The 15383-nt window shown below is 58.5% G+C and overlaps 1 protein-coding gene across 2 annotated transcripts in view; it reads left to right on the top strand.

Moving 5' to 3' along the window:
• The window catches only part of LINGO1 (leucine rich repeat and Ig domain containing 1), a 65955-nt gene that overhangs the window by 37165 nt on the left and 13407 nt on the right, over window positions 1-15383 (top strand). Inside the window, exon 1 of one of the 2 annotated variants that reach the window (XM_065688392.1) lies at window positions 12283-12603. The exons of the other annotated variant lie outside the window; for it this stretch is intronic. Coding sequence (XP_065544464.1) covers window positions 12598-12603 — 6 coding nt within the window. The 5' untranslated portion in view covers window positions 12283-12597. Of the gene's footprint in view, window positions 1-12282; window positions 12604-15383 lie in introns of those variants that run through there. 2 annotated transcript variants of the gene reach the window in all.

Below are 15383 nucleotides of genomic sequence, written 5' to 3'. Positions count from 1 at the left end.
AGAAAGAGTGTGGAGGAGCAGCTCTGATGGAGGCATGCATCTGTGAGCCACAGGGGTGGGGAGGGAGGGCGAATGTGACTGATGAGTTGGTCTCTGGGCTGGCCATGAGCTGAGCACGTCCTGCAAAAGAGCAAGGAGCGAAGCAGAGAGGGGAGGAAAGAGCAGCTTTGAGGAAATCTCAGTTGCACAGCTGAGAAAGAGCCTTTCCTTAAGAGAGCTGTTGGTGTTGACGACATTAGTAGTGTCACTGATGGAGAAATTCAATCACTTCCAATGAGGGAAAAATAATTGTCTTTCGAGGTACAGTAGGTTGTTGTCATTTTCCTATGACACACTCCATCAACTTTCAATTTCTAGCACAAAAGCCCTTCGTTCTTGCTCGGGCCTCTCTAATCTGTTGCGGAGAGCACTCATGGCAGACATGGCATGGCCTGGGGGAGTTATCTGGGAACAGAAGAACTCAAATTGCACCTAAAGTGAGAGCATCACCCAGACCCCGCTGGGACAGGGAGGATGCCAGAGGGGGGAAACAAGCTCACGCCAGCAGCTGGTGAAATACCCCTTCTCCCTGATGTTCTACCAAGGAAAACAGCATGGGAGGGGCTCACATAGCTTGGGTCGAGGGATTTTGGGGGTACCCCAGCACTGGCATCGCAGACAGGTTGGGCATGGGGAAGCTCAAACCCTCTGAGGTTGGAGGATGCAGGTTCAACTCTATCATTGCTTCCATTGGTGGCAGGGAGGAGAGGAAGGGGAGAAGCATGCAGTGGTAGCTGGGAGGAGAGGTGTGCACGCAGGAGAGCCAGAGCTCCCCACCAAATGCTTCCCTGCCACTGGGTGAAATAAGAGGTGATTAGCAACGGGTCCCAGCATCCCAGCCACGGAGCCTTCTCCTCCGGCATTTAAAGAGGAAATATATATTTAAAAGTACTGCTGTACCAGAGAGAGGTAATGATGTGTTTCGAGGGCAGAGATGGTATCATTCATAAAGCCCGTGCTGCTTAATTACATCAGCACCATTTAGGAGAGGAATGATTTCCCACTTTCTGGTTTGTTTTCCCTCTGTCCCACTGTATCTCGCCATGGCTCCAGCCATTTGCCAGGCTCTTTGGTATCTCCATCTCCAGCCACAGCTTGAGGCTGGCTCCCAGCCCTGGGGACAGGCACACTGTCACCAAGTACCAGCCCCCCGAACTGTGGGACGGAGGTGATGCCATCCTGTTCTGACCCAGGGTGCGGTAACAGGGGTGAGCCGTGGGTTGGTGCCTCCTGTGCTTCTGCGGCAATGGTCAAGATGAGTTAACCCTGCTTCTCCTTGGCTACTGACTTGGGCTACTGACTCTACATCCAGTATTCCCATGGTCTGGGAAAGATCTGCTGCCACGGGAGATGAAGGACACCATCTCCATTAGGAATGGAGCTGTACTGCCCATCCTGCGGCCTCCTTGGGGACCCCGGTGTTCTTCTAGCAGGCTCTTCCCTGCTTCCTCACTGTTGTTGTGCCCAGCCCTGCAAACCAGCCTTCTTCCTGCTAGAGAAGAGCATTTCATGCTGCTTTTAACCAGCCTTCCCTCGCGGTGCTTTGCTTTCGCCTGTCAGCTCTAGCCTGACGTTATTTGGGTAGGAGCAGAGGGGTGGGAGTTTAGAGAGGCAGAATGGTGCTTTTTTTTCCTTCCCCCTTGCATTCATGAGACATTTCAAGTGACACACACAGGCAATAACGCATCACTCAGCCTGAGTGCGGCTTGAATGGTCTAAAAATACGCTCCTGAACTTTCCACCCCTATTCCTGCACAGGCACCATCCCTTTGGGGTCTGCACTTTGGCAAGAACAAGCAAGGAGTTAATCAGCTCGGCAAGGCGAGCTATTTATGGATGTTGCAAGCTCCCTGCTCTTCTCCAATGCCCCGTTCAATCCTTTAATTATCTGCAGTAGTTTTATGCTGTGTCTCACCACATGCTCTCTGGGGGAAACCGCTGGGGCTTTGCCAGTTGATGGGGAAGGGGGTAAGAAGGGGGAAGACTCTGTGACATGTGCCCAGGAAAACAAGGGATGCTGTGGGGTTGCTTATCTGTGGGCTGCGGGGAGACCAGGGCATGGCCATGGGACCTTCTGGGACAAGGAATCAGAGCTTATCAGAGAGACAACCCCAGTGGGAGTTGCCTGCGAGGAGGAGGACGTGGCAACAGAAGGTTGTGGGAAGACTTCCCACAAGCCTGGGTTCGGTCCCCTGCGTCCCCAAACCCCCTGAAACGGAGCCCAGAAGCTGCAGAGCGTAAAATGTGAGAGGGAAGAAGGCAGGAGGGCCCACGTGGCTTGGAGCCTCTGATGTGCTGCCCTCCAGACAGCACTGCTCCTGTACAGCACTGCCAGCTTTGGAGAGGAGAGCTGCTGCTGCCAGGACCCTGCGCCTCTCGTTGCTCCCACTTGCTCCATGGAAGCTGCCCTTCCACCTCCCGAAAGCCCCTGTGAAGAAGCTGCTCCAGCGTCGTAAGAATTTCAGTTAATCCATTAATAGTCTTTGAATAAGTCGACCAAACAAGAAATGAGACGGGAATAATCTCCAGTGCCTGGAGCTGTGTAGCTGTTAATGAAACCTGCTCTTCGAGCAGCCTCTGTACAGCAGCCTGCACTGCACCTCCCCAGGCATTTCACACTCCTGAGACCCACTCTCAGCACCTTTCCTGGCCATTTAGACTGGAGCTGAGGAACAATTCCTGCCCCAGAGGGTGCTCAGGCATTGGAACAGGCTGCCCAGGGAAGGGCTGCAGGCACCGGCCCTGCAAGCGTTCACACACCGTGGAGACGAGGCCATGGGTTAGTGGTGGCCTTGGCAGTGCTGGACTTGATGAGCTTGAAGGTCTTTTCCAGCCTGTTTGATTCAGTGATTCTATGACAAGACGGTTTGGGGACGCCAGCTGGGACCAGCGCCCTCATCCCCTCCACACTGCAGGGAGCATGGGCACTGGGAGGGTTGGAGGGGAGACATGCACCCCGGCCCAGCAGCCAGGCCAGGGCTCCATCCTCTGGCTATACTTTAGGTCTGTTTGAGCGGTGGGTCCGATACCCTGCCAAGGTTCCATGTGCAGCCGGTGCTGTCACACAGGTAAGAGCTGGGGGCAGTTGCTGGTTACACTGGTCTCAGTTAAGTTGCTTGTGGGAATTGGAGATTCCCACATTCAGATTTTCCTATGGGTCTAGTACCAGGCATGTGAGGCTGTTCTCCTCCCTACCTGTATCTACCTCCCTTATCTTCCTCCAGTCCACTGCCTTGCACTTCCCTTCTGGCTTATCCGAGCCAGCACCAGTGATCCTGGGAGACCCCTCGGTTCCTCACACGAAGCTCCAGCCTAGCTCTGCACAGGGAGGGCAGGAATGGCTTCCAGGCTCCCCACCTCCTCCCTACACTCCCCAAGCTGCACCAAGGGAACATTTGCCCTTGGGCTACCCCACACATTGCACCCCTTGGAACAGCGCTCAGACCCAAGAGATGTGGGGGGATTTTCCCCTCTTTGCTTTCTTCAGATCATCTGTGCTCTGGTTCAGCTTTGGACACCCCTGGAAGCCCAGTTCTGGTTGGTGCTGATGGGGCAGTGGGGCCACATTGCTATAAAGGCCCCTCCAGCCCCTGTGGGGACCCGGCTGTGGAGTGGGGAGTGCTGCCAGGAGCCGGGGGCTCCCCCTCCTTCCAGCTCCACTCTGCACGAGGTTGCTGTATTCTCACCTGATTAGCGAATTTGGAATAGAGCCTTTGGCTTTCAGACCCAAAATAGATGTTAGGTTGTCTTTTGCTCTGCTGGAGGCTCCTTAGTATGTAAATCCCTCCCCATCACAGTCGGTGCAGCACTGTGCCTTCCGAGGGGATGGCACCGCCGGGATTCCGGCTTTGTGGGAGATCCCCGGCTCCGGATCAGCAGTGTCGCACTGAGCAAGGGCAGCCACGCTGTGCTCCACCAGGACTCCTCCTGGCACAGCTTGCCCCTGCGATGGGCACGGTGTTCGGGGCGATGCTTTGCTGGGGGTAGGGAGCAGCATTTCCCGTCCATTACCCTCTCGGAGCTCTCCATGGGACCCGGCAGGTTTCCAGGGAGGATGCGGCCGGCGGGCAGTGACATTTGTTTTGTCACTTATGCTGTTGTCACCAAAGCAAAGGGAAAAATAGCTGCCTCTAGGGGAGCGCTGGGCCCTGTGACACTCGCTTCATCTTACAGCAGCTGATGCATCCGGCAGCATCCCAAGGATCCCTGCTCTCCGCTGGGATACACGAGCTCCGTGCTGCCCGCAAAGCTGCATCAGCAGAGCCGCCTCCCAGGCCCCCCCGGAGCTGGTGGGACACTGCGCTGAGGACCCATGGGCAAAGGGCAGGGCCGGTCCCAGGATCAGGGGCACCCTGTACTGTGACAGTCACAGGCTATCTGTGACCTGTCAGCTCTGCAGAGAGCAGGGAATGGGTGTTCATTAAGTGACACTAATTGCTCGGTACTTTTGCAGTGTTTTCTACCTTGTGAAGATTGAGTCAAAAAACAGCGCCCTGAGGAGCCGCCTCTATTAAACTGATGTTCATTAGAGTTGACTTTGCACTACCTCATTAGGCTTCTGTAATTGAAGGAGTTAATTGATTATCAATAGTCTTAGTTCCTGTTTCCCATGCCTGCAAGGCCCTGCTGGGTCTTCTTCAAGGGTCCACCATTCATCATGCGGCTCAAACGTGCCTTGCTGCTGGCAGTAATGGACTGGAGCAGCTTGGGTTGCTCCATGCATCCCCTTCTCTGTGCCGTGCCATGCCATAGCTGTGGGGATGCTGGCGCCGCCAGCTTCACCGCAGTGACGTTTTCCATGTGGGTTCTTTGCATTGCAGCATATCCACCCGGATTTGGCACTAGCTCGAAACTCTGTTTAAAATACTTCTGATGGCTCCCCTTTCCGTCTCTGTTTTTCAATGCATATGGATTATATTTGGAGAGGGTGCGTGTGGGGGTTCATCGCTGCAGTGACTCTCTCACGGGTGTGAAAGCGGAGCCTCCGAACCAGCTGCTCCCCAAGCGCCCGCTTGCTGTGCCTCAGTGCTGCGTGGTGGCTGCGCCCCGTCCCACGGTGCAGGGGAGGACCCAGCCTGCCCCGGGGGGTCACGGCCTGCATGGGGGGGGGGGGGGGTCTGCATGGGCTGGATGGGTCGGGGAGGCTGTGTGGGTGCTCTTGCACATTGGCTTTCCTGTGCGCGGGCGCTCGGGCTGCCTCCCTCGCGCAGATGCGCGCTGCCTGACTCAGTCGCACGTCGGCTGTTTTTAGAAGCGGCCTTCTAACACCCTGCCTCGCTCAGCAAAAAGCCCAGGGAGGTGCTGTGCTTCCCCCACCCAGCCTGCAACCAAATCCCTGCACTCGGGAGCAGCCTTTGCAGCTTGGCCCTGCTCTGATGGAGATGGGGAGGAACATGGGTGATGTGGTGAGAGCACCCCCAGGCAGGGACTCAGCTGGAAGGAGGTTGTAGTGAGGTGAGGTCGGTCTCTGCTCCCAAGGAACAAGGGATGGGACAAGAGGAACCGGCCTCAAGCTGCACCAGGGCAGGTTTAGATGGAGCTGAGGAACAATTCCTGCCCCAGAGGGTGCTCAGGCATTGGAACAGGCTGCCCAGGGCAGGGCTGCAGGCACCGGCCCTGCAAGCGTTCACACACCATGGAGATGAGGCCTCAGTGCCATGGGGCAGTGGTGGCCTTGGCACTGCTGGGCAATGGTTGGACTGGATGAGCTGAAAGGGCTTTTCCAGCCTTGCTGATTCCATGGCTTGATGATGCCACAGCAGGGGATGGAGCCGGAGACCCTCTCCTCCTCTCCATGCTCAGGCCGTCCTCAGCCTGCACCAAGGGCACAAGCAGCTCTCGCAAAGCTAGAGGGCAGGGGTGCCCCAGCCCATCTCTGCAGCCACTGCTCCTGTTTTTCCCTGGGACCTCAGGATTTTAGGCAAACGCCACTGCTCTGCCCCGGCTCGGGGTCTGCACCGCACCGCAGATGACAGCAGGGGCAGCAGGAGAGGAGCTAGACAAGGCAAGAGGAAACTGTTGCTCCCACCTTCGTTAGTTTTAACTAACAAGCTGTTTATAGGAGTGACATGACACCTGCTTTCCTCTTTATAAATTCAATAATTTATGAAAGGTATTAAAGGCAAAACAGCCTCCCGGATAAAGCCTGTGATGCGTGCACTCTGGGTATAAGCCAAACGGGACAATGAGCTACACTTGAATAACACACGAAGATATTTACCCTCTCCGTCTATAAATTATTAAGGGGCTTTTTGCACATAATTACATAGCTTTTATGTTTCTCACTCCCTGCTTTTAATCCTTTTTGGAGAGGCGCCAGTCACTTATGACAGGAGTTGAGCAAACAGCAAACGTTGTGGCTGGGTTTGGGGCTGCTGCAGATGAAGACGGTGCAGGAGAGGGCACTGGTGCGAGCTCACCGCGCACGCTGCTGCAGGGGAGGGAGATCCAAAGGCGCGAGGCGTAGGGGAGCAGGCCAGGGTCCTCTTCCTCCTCAGTGTGGGGTCACGGCGAAGCAGGCTCCAGTGTTTTAATTGCTCTCCAACTGTGCATGTAAATCAATGATACGCAGGTGTAATTGGGCGTGCAAATGTCACTAGGAGGCTGTTTACATGTGCCATGTACATTAGGGGAGCACGTATGTGCGCAGAGAAACACTGAGGATGTTAGTGATGATTACACTTCCGAGGGTGGCTGGGTGCTGCATCCGCTGCCTCCACTTCTCCAGCTCTGGCCTCTGGGAAGCAGAGCTCCCTCCTCTGCCCGCCCCATGCCAGACCACCCCTTGTCCTTCCAATGTGTTTGCCCAGGCTCCAGCACAGCTCAGCTCCCTCCCTTCTCCCCAGCATCCCCTTTCCCTGCACCCCTTGCCAGGCTGGCTGCAAACCTCTTCTAGACTTCAAGGTGAGGAGCCCGTTTCATCCCTCCCAGGCACCTTGACCCCTTTCTGTTAGTTGCCAAGCATCTGTGAGTCAGCCCCAGCGGGACATCCCGCACCACCTTCCTGTCCTCCTTGTCCAACACAGCTTCTTCTTCCTCTGCGTGGGCATCTGACACGACTCTCATGTCCTCTACACTCTGCGCTGTCTCCAGCCCCTCTCTCCTTTGTGCGAAGATCTTTAATCATCACTCTTTGTCCCATTGTGCGGTTCCTATTCTTACACCAAGCTGTTAAAAAGCTCTCACTGTCATAACTTCCTTGTCCCAGAAATTATCTTTCATCTTCTGGATGTGGGCTACAACAGCTGAGATGCTTGATATTATTAATACCTCCTGTATATGTGTCAATGAGCTTAAGAATTTAATAGAGCCTTTTCCTGTAGCCCTTCCCGTGGCGTGTTCAGGCTGCTTGACAGAGCATTGAAGCTATGAGGCACTTGAGTCAGGCTGACATCAGGACATGTGGCCTCTCTGCAGCAGAGCATTTCCTTAGCAAGACCTAATTTCTGTGCCCTGAGCTTGAACACGATGAGGTGGTGGCAGTGCCCTGGCACAGACCCGGGTGAGCTGAGCTGGGGCAGCCCCTGTGCACCAGCAGCTCATGTCCCCTTCAGCAGCACCCGCTTGAGGGGGGCTCCAGAAAGGTTTTCTCCTCTTTCTGCCTGTTCTCTGGAGCATCATGGGGGTCATGTTATGATTTGAGATGGGCAAGGCACGAGCGTGGCATCTCCTGCCTCTCACACTGCTTCAGCTGAGCAGAGATGCCTGGACATGGGCTTGGCTGTGTGTTTGCTGCTGCTGGAGAGGCTGCGGCCTCCCAGCAAGCGAGGCGGTGCTGGGGACAGTGCTGGGATCACCCTCAATGGCCTGCACAATGGGGACGTTGCATGGCTCCAGCCATAGCAATCCCAAGTAGTGGTTGAGGGATTTTTGGTACATGGCCTCCTTCTGCTCCAAGTCAATCAGCTGACCAGGGCAAGGAGCTGTACAAGACATACAGAGAGAAACCATTATGATGATGCTTGATAACGATCCTCAATTTCGCTCAGGAGCAGCCGTACAATGCAGGATTTGGACTCCCTCCAGCTGATAATGAGAAGCCACTGGACTGACTCAGCCTGCTGTGAGGAGGCATCAGTACACATCCAGATGGCTGTGGGTACGGGGGAGCAGGAATATCCTGTGTTGCCCCTTCATCCCACTCCCCCGCACGCACCCCGAAATGTCACCACCTCCAAGGAAGAAAGCACGTGTGATGTGGGAGCACGTTTCTCCTGTGACTGCACCCACAGCAGCCAGGGGCTTTCAGACATCCCCAGGTCCTGCTGCAGCCCCGAGGCGGGCAGAGGGCTGTGTTGTGCAGGGCCAGCACCAGCCACCCGCATCACCTCTCCATCGCCATCCCTACAGCCAGGAGGTTACAGCTGCCTTCTCCAAGGACTGGTTAGGACTGGGCAGGAAGGAGGAGCCCAGGGGGACGCGAGGCACCCTCCTCTCTGGGTGCGCAGGGGCAGAGCGGGTGCCGATCCCTCTCTGTCCTTGCTGACAAAGGGAGGAAGCTGGAGGGGCAGACAGCCGATCTGGTGTTCCCAGAGCTGGTGCTGGCAGTACTTCAAGATGTGGTACATCTTATCTCAGCCTGGCATTTGCATGTATTTTCTCAGCTCAGCTTGTTACGACAAAAGTGTGAAAATCTGAAAGAAAAGGAGCTATAATAATAATGGGAGTAATTAAAATCCATCTCCCTCCTGCCAGCACAGCTCTTCCTGGACCCTTTGTGGGATTCCTGCACATGTGCACCAAAACCAAGGGAGATAAAGAGCCCCAGTGAGGGGCAGGTTGGCTCCCGTTGCCCAGGCAAGGGGCTCGGTCCCTTGTGATGTGTGCAGGTGCCGCCTCTTTGGGAAGGAGCTCGGAGCAGGGATAAACTCCTGCCTCCTGCCAACAGAAGGGAACCATCTGCCACAGCCCGTTATCATCTGAGGATGGCAGTGGCAAAGAGCTGGAGCATCTGGCTGAGGGATGAGCCCCCGCAGATGGACACCCAAATGTTCTTGCTGCTCCCTGCAGGTTTCAAAGAGGAAAATGTTTGAGGAGGGCTTGTGAGCGGAGCTGCTCCCTGCGGCGTGCTCTGCAGCCTGGGGCTGCCTGGGGGGCATGGAGCCCCTTGTTCTGAGTGCTGCAAGAAGGAGGTTGGCCCACTTGAGTGCATCTTTGTGGCTTCCCGCAGTGGCTGGAGTTGGTCTCCAGGTGTTGGGAGAAGGGGGTGAAGCTGCAAATAGATAGGGGCTGTTAGTGGGGCAGGAGAGGGCAGCGCTTCCAGGGAGGTTTGGTTGTGTACTTCTGGATGTCCCCAGTGCTCTGTCACCTGTACTACACCTCAGGGACATTGACAGTAAGCTCACCCTTAACTCTGAATGTCCCACTACAAAAGCAGGAATGATGGCACTCAGTTATCCTGTTCTTTTTCCTAATGTCCCATTGATGATGTTCTTCCAAGTAACAATATAAACCTAACCTCTTTGAGCTGCATTGCTGCTCACCTTCATATCAACCATATGTTAAGGGCGTGCTGTGCTACCCTCTGCATGTGGGATGATCTCAGTCCTGGTGGCAGTTTGTCTGTGGTGGTGAGATGCTGGCTAGTGGTGGCCCATGAAGAGCTGGGGACAATCTGACATTCCCAGGTAGCTCTGTGCCTCCAGTGCTGTGTGGGGTGAACCATGGGGCTCACTGGTTCTTGGGGATCTCAGCCTTGCTCCTGGGAAGCTGTCCCGATGGCTTGCTCCAGTCCTGGAGCAGCACTTAGGGGCAGGGAGGCCACAGGGGATCTGCCAGCACAGAGCTCATGATTGACAGGTCGGTAAATGCAGACATGGGGGAGCCTTTGGGACCTCCAAGAGGGAGCCAGTGCAGTTCCTGCTGGGATCAGCAGGGTTTGTTACTGCTGGGATCTGCCTTTGCCTGAGGTGTCCTTGGGGCTGTTGGGTAAGGAAGTGTTGTCCATGAGGTGGGGTGAGAGTTACCCCTCTGCTTGTGGAGGAAGGGAAAAGCCCAAAGAGCTCCTGGGGGAGACTGAACATATCAGCTCCTCTTAAACCCTGGCACTGTGGATAAGGGCCTTGGTACCCCTGTGCCCAGCTGGCAGAGCGGGTATGAAGCGATGCTTCCTTTCTGCCCAAGTCAGGGACCACGCGTAGAGGTGACGGAAAAGGCAGGTTTTGCGCAGGACCTGTCCCTAGCAGGGCGTGCACAGGTGCCGTCTCGGCCCAAAAGCTCATCCCTGCTCTGCACACCAAGCAAGTCCCGTCCTCTGCCGCGCCGCCGGGTGGGGACAGCCAGCGGAGCGGAGGTGGGAAAGACGGTCTTGGAAGGCCCCCTGCTTCCCGGCAGCGCATAGCATCGCGCTCGCATGCCGCCGGTGCCGCTTGCATGGCGGATGCGCCGTATCTTTGTGGAAGGGCTGAGGTGAAATCTCCCCTTCTCACAGCAGACAATGCCAGGAATTACTCTGGAGTGTCAGCATTGAATACGCGGTGCCCTGCACTTGTTGGGGCTTTAACCATGGAGGGGGGAAGCATTAGAAACAGCATTCAGAGCTCTTAGCCTGTCTTTTGTCCTCTGTGTTTTTTTCCTGGCCGCATTCAGATTGCAAGCTTTGTCTGTGTTCGTGAAGTGCTATTAACATCGATGGCATCGCTGAAATAGCCATAATAAGAGGCATCGATTTGCACTGAGTAAAGGTCTGAGGACCACTGAGAGGGGCCAGGCTGAATTTCCTCGATGTGAGGAGCGGAGCACGCCGTGCATTCACACCCTCGCCGTCACTCCTCTGCTCTTTATTGCCACCAAGATCCTTTGCCCCAGGGGAGCCGGGGTCTGCGCCCGCGGGAGGAGAGGCGGCAGCCTGGGTACGGGCAGGAATGCCGAGCGGGAGCAGGGAGCTGGAGTGATTCAGCCCTCAGCTGGCGAGCTCGCTGTGCCTGCCTTTTGTTTGCTGCTGCCCCGCTCAGAAGCTTACATGTGCTGGGCAGGAGGAGAACACGCTCCAGTGGGAGCTCCAGGGAAGCAACAGGCTCTGTGCGAGTGCAGAGAGGGGCCTGCACCCTGCCTTTGCTTGTAGCCCATGCAGGGACACGATTTCAGGACAGGCACTGGGCTCTGGTGCTCCAGGGCAGGCACGCACGGGCATCGGATGAAAGGATGCCACTGCACAGGAGGAGCTGGGGTGAGCATGCAGCTCTGCTTTCACAGGAGGGAGGAAGGGAGGCCTGCCCAGAGGGATGCTCTGCATAGGAATCTCCATCCCTGAGCTTGGTTAATGGCTGGTGGAGGAAGGCCAAGCCATCATCTTCTTCAAAAGCTCCCACTGGCTGTAAGAGCCGTCCAAGGGAAGGCTCATGGGACTCAACAAAGGGGCTGGTGCCAATGTGGAGGGCGCCGGTGCAGCTGCCTTGATTCTGTCTAGTTTGGCCCATGGCAGGGGACAGCTGGGTAGAAGCAAGACAGAGTGGGAAGAGCGTTGCTGAGGGGAAGCGGGAGGGGGGAAATGCACATTCGAAGCAAAGTTTGTGTCCATTATTGCTGGAGAAACCAGCTGCTGCTGGAAGAGCCAGGGCTGGGCAGGTCTGCTAATGCTGCTCGATGTATCAGTGTCCATTATGGAAGGGGGTGAAGCAGTGGGCAGCGCTCGGAAGTCGTGCACTTAGCCCTGAATGAGATGCCACCAGCTCAGCACGCACCAAGCCCCCAAGGAGGCGTTTGGGATCACTAGGGCCCAGATCAGAAGTGTTGGCCCCTCACAGCCCTTTTCCTCCCGTGTGTCGGGGCGGGGATGGGGTGCCAGTGAAACCCAGAGGCGCAAAACGCTTTGCGGAGGTATCTTCTGCGGGCTGGAGCGCTCTGAACTGCCCCGGGCAGCCCGGCGCCTTCCCTCGGCCGGCGCATGCAGGGCTGGGCGCTGAACCAAGGGCGACCGGCGGCAGCACTCCTCCGGCGCAGCCCCTGCGAGCAGCGCGGGGCGGGGGACAGGGGCTGCGCGGGGAGCCGGGGGCCCCCAGCCCCGGTACCGCCGGTCGCGGTGCGCGGGGAGCCCCGTCCCGCACCCCCGGGGCCGCCCCTCGCCGCGCTGGAGCGGGGGAGGCGGCGGGAGGAGGGGACTGGCGCTGCCGCCGCCGCTCCCGTGCCCGCACCGCCCCGCGCCCGCCGGCGGCTCCTCCCGGAGGGGAGGCGGGGGCCGGCGCGGCGGCGGCTCCCAGCCCGGCCCCGCCGCGGCAGACCCGGCCGGCGGCAGCGGGCGAGCGGAGCCCGGGCCGTGCCAAGCGCGCTGGGGCGATGCCGCCACCGCCACCGCCGCCCCGCAGCGCCGCCGCCGCCCCCCGCACGGCGGGTGCGGAGCGGAGGCAGCCGCTGACCGAGCGTCCCTAGGGCGGCCCCGCGCCCGGACCGAGGGTCGGGACTGGCGGGGGGGAAGCGGCTCGGACCCGGGAGCGCCGCCGCCTCCTCTCGAGCTGTCGCTGCGGAGAGGGGGAGCTGCGTTACTGCAGGTGGAGGGTTTGGCGGGGGGGCGGCCAGGGGAGATGCCATTTCTGACCGAAGGAGATCGCCGGCGAGAATGAGATGCAGGTGAGCGAGACGGGGGTGCTGGGGCGGGGGGCACCGCGGCTGGCGGTACCGGCGGTGCGGGAGAGCCGGCGGGGGGGGGGGGGGGGTGTCCGTCCTCGACCCCTCCCTCGGGCCGGACCCGCTCTGGCGCTCGGGGGAACTTAGTGCGTGCACAGGAGAGGGCACGGCCGGTGCGTGTGTGCGGGAGCGGGGCCGGGTGGCGGGGAGCGGAGCGGGCACCGCCGGGCGCGGAGGGGTAGCGGGGCGTGGGGCTGGAGGCGAACGTGTGCCCCGGAGCCTGGAGCCTTCCATCCCCGCCGGGGGCTGCTCCGGCCCCGCTCTGCCCGGGCGGCTTCCCTCTGCTGATGCCCTGCCCGGCTCCCTGCCTTGCTCCAGTACCTGCGGGAATCGGCAGCTTCCAGCCACCCGGGGCTGGGGTCCCGGCCCCCCCCACCCCGGGGCTGACTCGCCCGGTGAAGGGCTGGGGCTCGGTGGCGCTGAGCGCAGAGCTGCATCCTGATGTGGGAGCTCTCTCCTCCTCCCCTGGCAGTTAAGCAGATGAGTTAGCGGGTCTGGAGCAGATTACAATTCCGGTGGGGTATGGCCGGGACAGCGCTGCCTGGGGAGCAGCGAGATCAGCCTCAAGCAGGCAGTGCCCAGCTCCCCCAACCAGCGAGGGTTAATTCAAGAGGAGGAATCGTCCCTCTGCCTATCCCCAAGGCAGAAACGCGGAGGGTTAAATACGGGCAGGGAGAGCTCCGAGTGACCGAGCGGAAGGCAGGAGCCATGGGGGGGTGATTTTCTATGGCAGGGGCTCACCTCTCTATCACCAGCCCCCCGGCCTGGAGGTAGGTGAGTCGGGGGCCGTGGGGAGTTCCTGCTGGGTGGGTTGATCCCTCAGGTTCCAGAGGAGTTCTGGGGACCCTGAAGGGTCCCCCCACTTGGGCTCAGCCCCACACAGAGAGCAGGAGATGCTGGGGGGGGGGGGGGGGGGCGCGTCAGGCTGCCAGCGGCGGCTCAGCCCTCGGTTTGTGTCTGTCAGAAAACAGAAGGGGTTAATGTGGAAGGGACTTCTCAGGCAGCCAGGATTGCAGGGATGCTCCGGAGCCTGCTGGCCAGAAGGGCTTCGGGAGCCCTCCCGGGCAGTGCCGTTGCTTGTTGCTCTCTGATAGCGTGTGTAGGTTATTGGGTTTTTCACCTTGGGTGTATAAATAGTGCGAGCCGAGGGCAGAGGCACGGTTTGCTCCAGGGGCTGGAGGTGCCGCCTCGCAGGAGAAATGGGAGTGTGGGTGCTGTGAAAGCGGTGTGCAGTAGGCGGGAGGGACAGCGGGTGAGTGTGGGCACGGGTGGGACCAGGTCCCCCCTCCGCGGGTGCGTGCGGGATGCTGGTTGGTGAAGCCCGGGCTCTGCTGCCTCTCTCTGCCTGTCGCTCCCGCCCGAGCAGTTGCCATCCACAGCAAACACCCTTTCCAACAAGAGACCCTCCGTGCTGGCCTGCGGCAGGCACCGCTGACAGCCCCCAGCCCATGCGGGGGTCTCTGCCCGCAGGGACAGAGCAGTTCGGGCATGCCCAGGAGCAGCCCCACTCCACAGATCCCCTTCTCCCTCCGTCTCCCCTTCCCCTGCACCACCTACCGGCGCCGGGCTCTGCAATGAAATCCCTTCCACATCCCCATCCCAGCCTCCCGCCAGCCTTAACCCTCTGCTCGCTGCTCTGCCACTTGCAGCAGCCCTCGCCTGACCTGCACCCCTGCTGGAGATGGCCGTGGGGCTGTGGCTCTGCACGGGGCTGCAGGGACCCTGCCAGGGCTGCCCGCGCTGCCCCACGCCAGCACCACAGCCCCCTTGCCGTTCCCTCTGTGCGGCTCCGGGCTCCCTCCTGGAGCACGTTGGCTCGGTGCCTTAATAACATGGAGGAGAAGGGGCTTCTCCTCCTCCCTGGGCTGTAGCCCCCCGCCACCTCGGTGCTGGCAGGGCTGTGGCAGGGGCACCGGCTGCTTGGGCAGCCCCGGCTTTCACTGAGACTCCCATGGGATGGGCAAGGAGCGGCTGGAGCAGATGCCGGAGCTGGGGAACGCAGCACCTGGGGAAGAGTCAGGTTTTCCAAGCCTTTTTGTGGAGGGTTTAATTGCAAAACAAATGGTTATAGTTCTGTAATGCTGAACCATGCTGCAGTTACTCTACACCTATAACGTAATTACTCTGTGATACCTCTAATTACCACTGTTTCATATCACTGAAAGGTTAACAGCATGACTGAATGACTTATTGTTCCTTGAGTCTCCTACTTAATACAGTCACTGTAATGATGCTGAAGTTTATATTGCTTGATGTATGTAACAAGTATAAAATCCTGTAACTTCAAGTTTTATTCCAGGGCTTGAGAAATCCCATTATAACACCGCCACAACTGCAGTGTGATTATAGTGGAATTGCTGAATTACAAAGCTCAACCAAACCTGTTGCGGTTCCACCATGTGTTGGGTGCTGGGGTGACACTGGGTGACATCTGTGTCACCCCTCGAGGCAGGGGACGATGTGCTTGCGATGGGCACGCACATCTCTGTGGATGCCCTGGTGGACAATGCGGCTCCAGCAGGTCTTTTGCCAAACTTCAGGTGTGGAAGCTGCTGGAGACTCTTCTCCATGTCCCCCCCTTGGCTGCGGCCCCTGGGGCAGTCTGCTCGGGCCGTGCCGGTGCTGGGGTGGATGCAAGTGGTGCTGTTGGCTCACATTGCCTCTCCTTGCTTGGCACAGGCCAACGTGAGCTCCGTGTCCCCGTACTCCTGCTTTGTGCTCAG

The sequence above is a fragment of the Lathamus discolor genome, chromosome 8, assembly GCF_037157495.1.
Source record: "Lathamus discolor isolate bLatDis1 chromosome 8, bLatDis1.hap1, whole genome shotgun sequence".
NCBI classification, from domain to species: Eukaryota; Metazoa; Chordata; class Aves; order Psittaciformes; family Psittacidae; genus Lathamus; species Lathamus discolor.
This window is presented reverse-complemented; position numbering and strand designations above follow the sequence as displayed.